Source organism: Gouania willdenowi, chromosome 17, assembly GCF_900634775.1.
Source record: "Gouania willdenowi chromosome 17, fGouWil2.1, whole genome shotgun sequence".
NCBI lineage: Eukaryota > Metazoa > Chordata > Actinopteri > Blenniiformes > Gobiesocidae > Gouania > Gouania willdenowi.
This window is the reverse complement of record NC_041060.1, coordinates 26,103,776-26,116,623: the sequence shown is the minus strand read 5'-3', so window position 1 is coordinate 26,116,623 and position 12,848 is coordinate 26,103,776. Positions and strand designations below refer to the sequence as shown.

Below are 12,848 nucleotides of genomic sequence, written 5' to 3'. Positions count from 1 at the left end.
CACACAGTGGTGTCATTGTTAACGAGATGCTTCACAAATATTGAATCGATCAGTCCAAAAAAATGAAAAATAAAATCAAATAAAGTTGGGGCTTAACTGTATTCAATAAGGACGACAAAGGAAATACATTCAAATAATCATCTATTTTATGCTAGTGTTCTATCACGTTTGAAAGAAAACGAAAATAATAAACTGACAAAGTATAATGTATTTTTTTTCGCACAAGCCTTTTGATTAAATTAAATATTTCATCAATATTATTAATTCAATTAAATATTTTTTTCATTAACAATCAAAATATTGTAAATTTTTTTCATTGTGATAAAAATGAATAAAAATGATATATATATATATATATATATATATATATATATATATATATATATATATATAGTATTTCCTGCTACGTTTCGATTTTGTTTCTTTCAGTCTTGTTTCTTTATAAATGAATTACGGATAATTTTCTAACAACTCAAACTTCAAAACGTTTTATTGGCAAACATATGTTGTTATATGAAACGCATTTTAACTTCCAGTTTAAAGGGACGCAGTCGTACTCTTGGTTCAATGTATATTTTTATTTTTAATTTTAATGTGTATTCAATTTAGCCTTATACAAGTTAACCTAAATACTTTTGAATTATTTGTATAAATATACTGGACACCTGCTGATAAGAGTTTCTGGGAATGTATTTATTTAACAGTCTCTCTATATATAATGTATAAGATGATAATATAGAACATGTATATGTGGTATAGTGCAGAACTACATGAGTGATCTATAACGAGGTGCTTCGCAGATTAGGTTGCAAATGCGCTGTGAATGCAGGGGATCCGCACCGTGAAAAGGACACTGTCTGTTTTTCCACACCCGTGCGTGGTCATCTAATGGTTGCACTAATTCAACAATAGGTGCTGCATGAACCCGTGGCTGGGTGTAACATATGCGTGCAAATGCTCCAATGCGGACACATTGGGCCACATGAGAGATCACTTGACTTTTTTTATGAGCTCGTGGATTTGTGATAATTACAATAATTAGGCGTGTTTAACAGACTGATGCTTTTTCTTTTTCTTTTTCTTTCTCCCCCTACACCCCCAGGAGTGACACTCAAAGCACGGGGATACTACTTTTGCATTCTTTGGAGTACTGCTTAGTCATGACCTATGCATCATCGGATTAGACACTTTACTTCAACACTTCAGTTTATCTGTCAATGAATGGAGATTAAAAAAAAAAAAAAAAAAAAAAAACCTATTTAACTATATTTTTGGTTGCAACCTTCATTTTTCCAAATGACATTACACAATCCAACCTTTAGTCCCATAGACCTTATAACTCACTCGTTCTTTCCCCAACCTGAGCCTCGGCCTCCTTTTTGTTGCAGCATGTGGCTCAATATATTTTTACCCCCTTCTTAAGACTTCAGATAGAAGAAAAAAAAATAAGTGAAGCAGGGCACACAAAACATGTGGAAACATTATATGTCCATAAAAGTAGGAATGGGGGTATATAGAAAGGGTATTATACTTAAGTTTGACTATCATGAAAAGGATATTGGATCTACCATGTCAAATCAATTAGGGTGGTAAGCTGAGTCAGATATGTGCAGTGCGGTGGACAAACTGCATCCAAAATAAAGAACCAAAATGGCCTCGACTCAAGAAAAAAAAAATCCCATGTTGCTTTGAGTAGACACAAATAAAGCATAAAGCCAGAGGGGTTTTAGGCTATATCTGCATTATGCACACTGGTACAACCCCAATAGTTTGTGATCTCTCTGCTAAAGCTGAATTTAGTCTGACGGACTAATAATCCATAAGCAATCTGGATCCTCAAATAATAACAAGACCCTGTGCAGCAATAGGCTAAAGTTGGTTTTAAACTATACTTTATGTAAATCAATGAAAACCTTATCAAATGTGAATAACTTGCTCAATGTACAAGAATTCACAGTGTGACTAAAGATATTGACTTTATTGTTTAGATGAACACTCCATGTGATGCATTACTGTAATAATCCTAATATGTATAATTCACTAGTTTTATTACAGGGTTAAACTACGTTTTAATTACAGTTGGCAGTAAAACACCAGGAGCCTAAGTATTATTGGCTTTGTCAACATTTACATCCTCAAACAGTTTGAACCAGTATAAAACTGTGAAGGAAAGATGGTAGAGATAGATAGATAGATAGATAGATAGATAGATAGATAGATAGATAGATAGATAGATAGATAGATAGATAGATAGATAGATAGATAGATTAGATGACAAAGTAATTTCAAAACATTTATTTTGTTTTGTCGATTAAAAATGATTGAAATAGACTCGATGTTTTATAAATAACAAAAAAAAAAAAAACAGCTTTTAAAAGAAGTCTCATGTAGATCAACTACATCCCAAGTTATTCTGCTTGACATTTCACTGACATGTTTGGTTTGATCTTTTAAATTCACAACCAGCACCAAATCTTTACAACTAATAAAAACAATCAAGCTGGTCTTTTTTTTTTTTCTTTTTTTTTTTCATACTAAAAAGTAAGAAAAAGTAAACATTTCCAAAGTTCCAGAGTAAAAGCATTGTATTATAGCCTCAGGGATGTTACTGTTACTACACAACCACATAAGGTACTAAGCATGTGATGTGTTTGATTCTATCAAAATATAAGTGACACTTCAATGGGGATGTTAACTAAGAGCAGTTATCATAACAAAGGAGCACAAGGTAATCTCAGGTGAACGGGGTGAAGCTAAAGAGAAGTAGAGTATTTGTAAATCATTCAGCCTGCAGGCATGTGGGGAGCATTGTGATGATTCAGCCTCTGAGAGCTAATTGTTCTCACTGTCATGACGGACCTGCAGCAGCTCCCATCTATCACACATTACTGTCAGTTTGCTTTGGGTTTCAAAAAAACAACCTTGTCTTTTGCTGTTATAAAACACTTTTTCCAGATAGAAAAAAGGCATGTGGAATAAACACACAAGCATTTGGTGATGAAGACCTGTTGAAACTCAAACCAAGAATCCATATACTGAAGATAAAACACAATCTATGAGCCATCGATGTCCAGGGATTTTCTCACACAAATATTTAGGGCCTGTGCTATGAAGCTGGATATTATCTGGGATATCTCCGCCATTGAGGCAGGCATAAACTGTGCGATTTTTGGCCCATTTTGAGCCAATTTTTGACACATGTGTCTATTTTTTGTGATCACGCTCTGCTAGATCGTGGGTTCAAATATGTCAAACATATTTGACATCCAGTCACTCCTCGTGAGAGTATCTCTCAGTTGAAGCAGTGCCAAGGACCGCCTTACCTTAAATGCTCACACTGCATGCGCGAACACCGTAGGACCGCTGTAAAATAGACGGACTGTACTGCCCGTCTAGCCAGTTCCTGGTCCATCACATCATTGTCTTTTCTTTTTTAAAGCTTTTTTTTTTGCTGAGATTTGCGAGTGTCTCTACACTTCCGAGTTCTTCTTCTTCTTCTATTTTGTACATTGCATTTCCGTAAACAAGACCCCAACTTGTCATTTGTGAACGTACAGTTTGAGCAGTCAGATCGTGTCAGAGTGTCGGTCCGCATAGTGTGAGAACATGCATCGTGAGCTGCGCACATTCGGGCTCCGCACGTGGGTCGCACAGTTTGAGCTGGAGCTGAGTACAACGATTAAAAAAATCACACAGTGTATCCCAGCCGTTAGCGGGCTTCACCGAACCAAACCTTCTTAATCAGAGATCCCCTGCACTATGAAGCAGGATATAAACATGTTCACTTAAAGCTGATATCCAGAGATTCTGATAGGACGTCTCGATGTCCCGCCCTCAACAGCTCCACCTCCTCCTCCTGCCTCTGCAATCTACCAGAGGCCACGCCCCTACGTTTGTGCACGCGCTACGTGGAAAACATAGTCGCATCGGGATGCATTGATATAGGTCTATGGGTCATTGTGGCAATGAACAATTCTGAGAAAAGAGCTTGGGAGCGTTCCTCCGTGACGGTATGCTGCTCAGTGATACATGTTTGCTGTTGTGACGCGCATCCTCATTTCTGTGCACAGTTTACGCACGCGCATTCTCTTTGATTGACAGAGTCCGCTCCAGGAAGCAAACCTGGCGCTCGTTTCCATTTGTAGGGGTCTATAGGACCACCTACAGTACACTATAGTAAAAGACTAGTTAGGTTTTTTTTTCAAATTTAAAGAAAATTATACATGAACATAGATTTCTCAGAAACTCCAGATATCAGCTTTAAGCGAGGTGATTTCAGCTTGGCTACATGCGTGCTCCAGTGACACAGAGAAACTGCGGAGAAATTTACGTCACAATTGATGAATAATTCTTTAAAAATATGAAGAATTCAAATTCATAATTCAGACCAAAAACAACACTGTTGCTGCAGAAAAAGCAGGTAGATAAGAATGCAGGCAGGAAGCTGCTGTTATACTGCATAAAAGCATGAGATTACAATATTATTTCATCGGGGGCCTGTACTATGAAGCTGGATTTCCTCTTATGGCACTAACTTCCTGTAAAAAAATGCTGGTTCTTCTCACGGGGCTAAATCACCATGGTAAATTAAGCAGAACAGCTAACCTGGTTGGGAGTAGGATAGGTGCCTGATAAGATCTGATAGTGTTGTTTTTGGTATGAAGTATGGATTTTAATTCTTTGTATTTTTTTTTTTTTTAAATTTCCTCAATTGTGATATAAATCTGCCTGGTTTTTCCATGATTGTGATTGGGATGACGCTGTAATGTCCACCCCTTCCACTGGAGCATGCACGTAGCCAGACTGAAAACACCTGGGTTAAGTGAACGTGTTGATTACCTGCTTCATAGTACAGCTGCTCTCTGACAGAAATTGTTTGGTTAGACGGAGAGATATCCTGAATTATCCAGCATCGTAGTACAGGCCCTTAAAGTTTACATTTTGTGACAAGGTTTGTTAAAACATGACAATGTTGCAATGATGATTATCCAGTTTCATCCACAAACGCTAGCTCACACTCTAATAGAGCACCCCTGGGGTATGGAGGAACGGGAAATGCACATGGATGGCCAAATAAATCCATGCTACCTGTCAACATGGACCAACATCCTTGAGGAGGATTTTTGCTTCCTTGTAAAATAAAATACCGCTAAGATTGAAGATGCTCCAAAATTAACATGTATTCATATATTAACTTTCTTTCTTTCTTTTTGTCTGTGTATCATTCACTAGTCTCTTGTATATCATCACTAAGCCTCCTGTAAAAATCTATTCATTTCTTGATTTTTTTCATTGCCAACAGATTTATGCAATATCACCATATGTTAGATCGTTATTAGTAGAACCATTATTATTGGGGTCCGAAGTCCCAGAATGGGATGTAGGAACCTATTGTAATTCTTATTGTTATTATTGCTATTGTTACTATTACTACTAATACTACTACTATTGTTATTGTTATCATTAATATGATTTGAATTATTCCCTAATTACTATTATTATTATTATCATTTCTGTTGTGGTTGTTATTATACACGCACACACCAGAGTTGGGGTCAATTACATTTTTCAGTTACAATTACGTTTCCAATTATCCATGTTCAATTACAATTCAATTACGATTTCAGTGACCTGCATTTTTTCCAATTACAATTATTTCTTATCCTTGGAAATTTGATTGCAATTATTTTCTCAATTACTTAAGTCAATTCCAATTAATCACAATTACTGAGCCTTTAATAAATAACCTAATAAAAGTGAACCTTCCTCTTGTGTTAGCTTTCTGTTAGCATCTTTTATGATAGCGGGTCCTAAATCAGCTGTAAAATACACTAAAAACTAATATCTATCATCTCATTTATTTCCTTTTCATTGGTTACCTTGTTAGGCTTCCTAGTCAATTAAAGTATAGGTTTTAATATTTTTGGTGTGAGCGTCTGAGCCTTTTTTTGTGTCAGTAAACCCCTTAATTTCATTATTTTTAAATGGTAAAACATATTTAAATAATTGGTAACTACATACAGTATGTGTAGAACTGTACATAGAACTGTTACATGGTTCCCCAATTTTTGGTTACATTATAATTGACATTGTTTTACATAGAATTTTCATGATAATTACAATTACAAAGTCAATTATCCAAATTCAATTACAATTTAATTACAATCACAAAAGCAAGTGATTTTTTTGAAATTACAATTACAATTATGACACACACACACACACACACACAGACACAAATATCAAGTTGAGTTACCTTTCGGTGTGTGCAATATATATGTTTTAAACTAAAAAAATTACTATGATGGTTCATATAAAAGGGTATAGCAAAGTGTAAGTTTAAAATGATTGTCCAAATAGTTCATGTGATGGTACAGATTGCATGTTATTCAGCCAATGTTTTGTAACAGTTCGCTTTTGTCTCAATTAACTCTGTCACCGCAAAGGAGCTGAAGAGGTCAATTGTGCCTAGCAAAGCAGGGATTATTGTTTCAGGCTGTGTTATATAGAATACAATATCATCCGCATAAAGTGTGATTTTGTTTGATGTCAATTCAATGTTGTAACATGAATTGATTGTTTCAGCGAGGGGTTCAAGGGCCTATGTATAGCAGTGGACTGAACGGACTGCCCGGTGCCCCTATGTAGTATAAATGTTTCAGAAATATCCCGATTAGTGACAATTCTGGCGTTAGGGTTGGAATATAATAATTTAATCCAAGAATTAAATCTAGCTCCGAAACCAAATTTCTCCAGCACGGCAAAAAATATTGCTCTTCAACACAGTCAAAAGCCTTTTTGGCATCTAGGCTCAAGACAAATAAATCCTCCTCCTTAGAAAGTTTGGGCGTAAGCCAATGTTTTATAGCCACTTTGAAGGGCAATACCTGCTGTATTGTTGCTTGGGTATATTTGATCCATCCAAGCCAGTGCCTGCGATAATACTGTTGATTTATGTCTGTGGAATGTTTTATATTGACTTTGATATTAAAGTCAGGACCTAAGGGTTAACTGAAGACACAATCCCTTCTTTCATTGACTCTTATAGGCTATTTAGTTTAAGTATTTAGTCACGTGTTGAATGCATACACAAAAGGGCCTGATTTCCTATGAATTAATGAGTCTCTACTGCCTGTGACTGTTGCCCAAGTTCACTACCTTTACTTGCTTTGGACCATTTTATGGAAACTGACGATAGCAAGCTGGATAAATCCCAGAAGAGCTACAGTTATGGAAATGCTGTGATCTAATTGTCACACCACTGTCAAACTCATTCACATTTGTCATGGGGAAAAAAAAAAAAAAAAAAACAGTTTCCTGCCTTTTTTAAACTCACACACTAACCATTATAAATACATTGTCAGAAATCATAATAGTTAGATTGATTGAATTGCAGTTTGATGAGCTGACACGTTACTTTTGCTCACCACAACCCTGGGCAGACGATGAACGCTCATGCCTGGCAATTTCAAGGTTGTACTACATGGTTTCAACATGAAATTACGCATTCAGTCAGAAGATGGCGCAATTTAGCCCGGTGCCTGAACATACAGCCATAAGTGAGTAGTAAAGCTACGGAAGAGGATTAAGGCCAATATTAAAAAAAGAAATTAAAAAAAAAAAAAGAAACAGTGAGTAGTGGAAGTATTCTTTATTTTGTCTTATGTATTATTATTATTATTATTATTATTATTATTATTATCATTATCATTATCATTATTATTATTATTATTATTATTATTATTATTATCATTATCATTATCATTATCATTATCATTATTATTATTATTATTATTATTATTATTATTATTTTCACCTTGTTTTATTTAAAAATAATAATCAAGGGAAAGATAATAACAATAATTAAAAAAATAATAATTAAGAAAAAAAAAGTGTTTTTTTCTTCCACTACTGGCTGTTTTTTTTTTTTTTTTTTTTGCCCTAATCCTCTTCCGTATTAAAGCCTATTGCAAGTGTTGCAAGCCCAATTTAAAAAAAAAAAAAAAAAACAATTATGGAAGAATTAAAGTCTTATTCAAAAGCACTTGATACTTTTTTTTCTGACTTAAAAAAAAAAAAAGTTTTCTGTTGTGTTTGATTTATTGTGCAGCGTCTTGTATATCATTAATCAATAAATACATTCATTCAGTGACAGATTAAAAAATTAACCAAATATGTATACAGGTTAATTAGACAGGCAAATAGGCCAGTTATTTCCTTCAATAAATCTCCAACATATTGAGGTATAGTATAGTATAGGAACAGTGGAGCTGGTGATTTCACATTGCTTGTCCTCTACAAAGTTTCAAATATATAAACAGCAGATGGATCTTTGTATCATAAAGTTGACTGGGCTGAATATAAAGGTGTAATGCAGCGGCGCTGTCTTCTGCCTGTGGTGCTGAAACACTGTGTGCTGTCCCCTGCAGGCATGAAATGGTTAATATTATATGCTTTATACGTGCTTTAAATGCAGATTGTGCACAATAATGCATGCTGGTTATAACTGGACCAGGAGACAGATAGAATTAATCAGAACACCTTGAGGAGGAGTTTGAGCGTCAATGGTTCTAAACATTTTCAGCTCGCGACCCCCAAAATAAAGACCCAGAGACCGGGGACCCCCACTGTACCTGAAGGTGGTTGAACACAGACATGAACATTGAAGAACATGTGGAGACAGCGCTATCTATAAGAGGAAATAAAGAGGAGAGCTTTTTGGGGCCCATCCATAAGGTCAGCAAAAAGTCGGTCCATTGTTTTAGAAATTTGTGATAACCACATTAATTTATTTACCTGAATAATATTATCCAGGAGGTTTATTATGATTTGTGCAATAGTATAGTGATCTTAGAGATGTAAAGCCTTGTTTAAATTATAAATAAAAGGGGTTAAAAGTGACCAAAAATTGTGGAAAAGGTGTTGAAATTGGATTTTAAAAACCACAGATATTGGTTAAAAGTTGCAAATTATATTCGATTAAATAAAAATCGGTTAAAAATAAATAAATTAATTAATTTTAAAAAAGAAGTTTAAAATGTCAATATTGGAACAATTAGTTTAATTTGGCAAGTAATGGGCATGACAAATTGTGAATGTGGTTAAATTGGTAAAAAATTAATAAATAAATACATAAATAAAAATAAAAAAGCATAAAATATGGTGAAAAAAAGTTAAAAGTGACAATATTGGGTCAACATATATGCGCGAAGGTGGGAAAAGTGGCAGAAATGGGAGTAATGTAGCAAAACTGCATTAAAAGGAGCAAAAATATGACAAGAATGAGTGATGAAAACAGATAAAAAATATGGAAACTTTGGTATAGTTGCAGAAAAATGGTTTTAAAAAAAAGAAGAAGAAGAAGAAGAAGAAGAAGAAGAAGAAGAAGAAGCAAAAATGGGCTCAAATTGTTCAAAAAAATATCACCCCATTTGTGTCTCGCGACCACAAATGGGGTCCCGACCCCAAGGTTGAGAACATCTGAGCTACGGTACTGTGACGAAGCCTGTCCGTAGGAAGTACTCCGAAGTGCTACCGGGTCAGACAGATAATGCACCACAACAAGCTGGAACTATTGGTGTTAAAATCCACCCGCGTGAGGAAATAAGGCTATAGTGGTAAATAAAGTGTTTTATTTATTTATTTATTTTATTTAGGGTGGGAATGGCGGAGGCGGTCGGTACTGGAGACAGACCCGTCTCTGCACTATCCAACGTGTCTGACTCACGCTCCGGTGATGAATATGAATGCAAAATCTGCTTCAACCTCTTCGACCTGGACCGACACAGCCCCAAAGCGCTGAGCTGCTCGCACACCTTCTGCAGGGAGTGTCTGGACACCCTTTACCGCCGGGAGGGCCGGGGCTGGAGGATCGGCTGCCCGCTGTGTCGCCACCGGACCGCGGTGCCGGACCACCGTGTGGACAATCTCTCCGACAACGCTGCACTGACCGGAACGCTCCACTTCAAAAACCCCGTGTATTCATCATCATCCTCAGACACACGAGGGGCGGAGCGTCAGTATGTTTCATCCACCGTCTCCCTGGACACCGACGATGGCTTTGACACCTGCACGCACGTTGCCTTTGCGATAAGCTGCGTGTGCGTCATCTTCTCCGTGCTGGCCATGGTGGTGCTGCTGTTCCTGGGGCTGATCTTTGTGCACAACTTCCATCACATCGAGTCGTCCTTCGGCCCCGTGTGCCTGTTCGCAGCCAGCGTGCTCGCGCTCTTCTCTCTTATTCTGACGTGGCTCATATGCATGTTGAAGTCCCGACCTGAGACAGACACCAACAGTTTCACCATGATGTAACAACGCAACGTGGCTCTACTTCTGTTATATTTGACTGACTCAAAAAAAAAAAAAAAACCCGACATATCAGTCTAAAGGTGTTTAATAGACCACATTTATATTTACAGTTTCCATTTCACCTCCAAAATATACATTGACGTCATATTTACATTTCGAACTTTTGTTTGTACACTTGTAGTTTTCTTTGCTCTGATAATATATTTTTAAAAGTATTTGTCAGATTTATTATGCGCTCACTCAACATTTGATCATTACAGAAAAGCTCTTGGGCAACTCGATCACAGAGGGGGCCACAAAAATATGATTATATCTGATCCCAGGGCCACATTATCCACAACATTCATGTCATCATTCAGAACCTGAGCATTAATACAGGGGGAACCAGGGTTTTGTCTTTGCCTGTTTTGTTGTTTTGTCTGTTTTTACTCATTATGTGTGTGTTTTTTTGTGTTCTTGTTGTAATATTGTGTACTTTTCTGTCATTTTCTGCATTTTTGTTGTCGATTTGTGGGTTTTTGGGGTCTCTTTCTATATTTTTGTTGATGTTTTCAGTATTTTCCTGTCATTTTGCCTAATTTTGTTGACATTTTGTGTGTCTGGATCTATTGAATGCATTGATGATTTTGTAGTAATTTTTTTTGCTGCTGTGACTGTCTGTGTTTTTGAGTATTTTGTGCATTTTGCTGTCTCTCCGTGTGTTTTGGGAGTTATTTTGTGTAATGTGTTGGCCTTTATATTCCTTCCATCTTCTTGTATTACGATTGTTGCGGATTTGCTATAGGGTCCACAAAAAAATAGACTGAGGGCCACATGTGGCCCCCGGGCCGCCATTTGCCCATGTCTGCTCTTTGGTGTTTCGCTTTAAATTTTTGTATAATTTTTTTAATTGTGAAGTCTTCAAACTGTTGAAATTTATTCATTGTCACTTCTTCTTTGGCAACAAGCCTGTATTTTATGGGTGTCAAACTCATTTTAGTTCAGGGGCCAAATATGAACCAGTTCGATATCATTGGGCTCCAGATTTTAGGTGGAAATCTTTTTAATGTAAGTCACTGACAATATCCAATCAATACATTCTGATATCAGTCATTGCAAGATCTTTAGCCTACTAAATTTCCTTCATTTTGTAAACCATTTTTAATTTGGTGAAATTTTGTGCAAGATTTTGGAAAATTTACACAATGATTCATGTTTTCTCTGTATTTTTTTTTACTTTCTTCTTCAGGCCGAATTAGATGCTCCAAAGGGCCTGATTTGGCCCCTGGGCCTTACGTTTGACACGTGCTTTAAAGAAAACTGCCCTTAAGCTTGTCTGTTCTGGCCCGTACTGAGTTTACCTGCAATGAGGACCATATATTGTACTCTGAGTAAGAAAAAAAAAACTGTATATTTTTTCTTTTGATCTGTGGAAAAGCAACAGCTTACATCAGAAAACATTGTCAAAGTCAAGAAGTCCAGAGTACCTTCATAAATGCATGTTTTTGGAAAATGTATATCTTCAAATTTAACCTATAACAAAGGAAATGTATTGAATAAATAAAAACTTTTTGTAATAAGGAAACCTTTTTGCCATATTAATAAGCAAACAAGGTAAGAAAACAGTGTGAATCCTTCAGTATAATTTTTATTTATTTATTTATTTATTTATTTATTTATTCAGTTCATTTCCGACATGGTTGCATTCACAGAAATTCATTTGACATTCAGAGCAAAATCACATCATTGGTTTTTTTTTTTTTTTTGTCCTTTTGCATGCCGGAAAGGGCGACGGAAAAAAGCATTTTGCATCTGTTACACAGTTATTGTTTAACTAGTCAGATGTTTTGTGAACAGAAACACAGCGATGCCTTTGGGCTTGAGCAGCCCTTGTTAGGCCTCAGCTTGTCACGATGTTAAATAGATGGTTGGCATGGAGATGGAGGCTGAAGTACACCTAAAAGTTAGGTATTATCTTGTTAAAACAGTAGCCTTTGCAAATGTGCATGAGATCCCAGTCAACCACAGATAATTTCCATCTCTGGGCCACATGACTTGTTTACAATACTTTTTCTGAAAGCTATTGTCCATCTCTATAAGATCTCTTGATAAAATAATTTCCATTTTAATGGTTGCTATCAGAACTACCATGTTTGCTTTTTAAGGATCTTATGCATTTGCAGTAATTTTTCCAATGACGACATGTTGGTTCTGAATCCCATGCTGTCTAAAGCCACATATTCCCTCTCTGATATTTGTGCACAGTGATTTTTTTACCTTTGGATTGATTCTCAACATTTTTTTTTTTTTTTTTTTTTTTTTTAAATCTTTGTGAGAGCTTAAAATATTTGTGTCAGGGTTTGGCGATGTGGTGATGGAGGACCCAAGCACAGGTACAGATTGAGGCAGCATTCATAGTAAATAGTACTGATGTATCCTACTCAAGTAGAAGTACTGTTACTTGATTGAAACTGTACTCAAGTAAAAGTAAGTTATATATAAAATACTCACGTAGAAGACAAAAGAAGCTCAATTAAATAGTACTCAAAGTAAAAGTTACT

General features: G+C 36.0%; 1 protein-coding gene across 1 annotated transcript; it reads left to right on the top strand.

Moving 5' to 3' along the window:
• Nucleotides 1-9,548: 9,548 nt before the first annotated feature.
• On the top strand, nt 9,549-10,680 carry LOC114479694 (E3 ubiquitin-protein ligase RNF186-like). Its single transcript, XM_028473518.1, has one exon. The coding sequence runs from the start codon at nt 9,664-9,666 to the stop codon at nt 10,309-10,311; it is 648 nt and encodes a 215-aa protein (XP_028329319.1). The 5' UTR covers nt 9,549-9,663; the 3' UTR covers nt 10,312-10,680.
• Nucleotides 10,681-12,848: the final 2,168 nt, after the last annotated feature.

Bases quoted from the DNA above. Each gene is read 5' to 3' on its own strand.
- LOC114479694 (XM_028473518.1), top strand. From the start codon at position 9,664: ATGGCGGAGGCGGTCGGTACTGGAGACAGACCCGTCTCTGCACTATCC.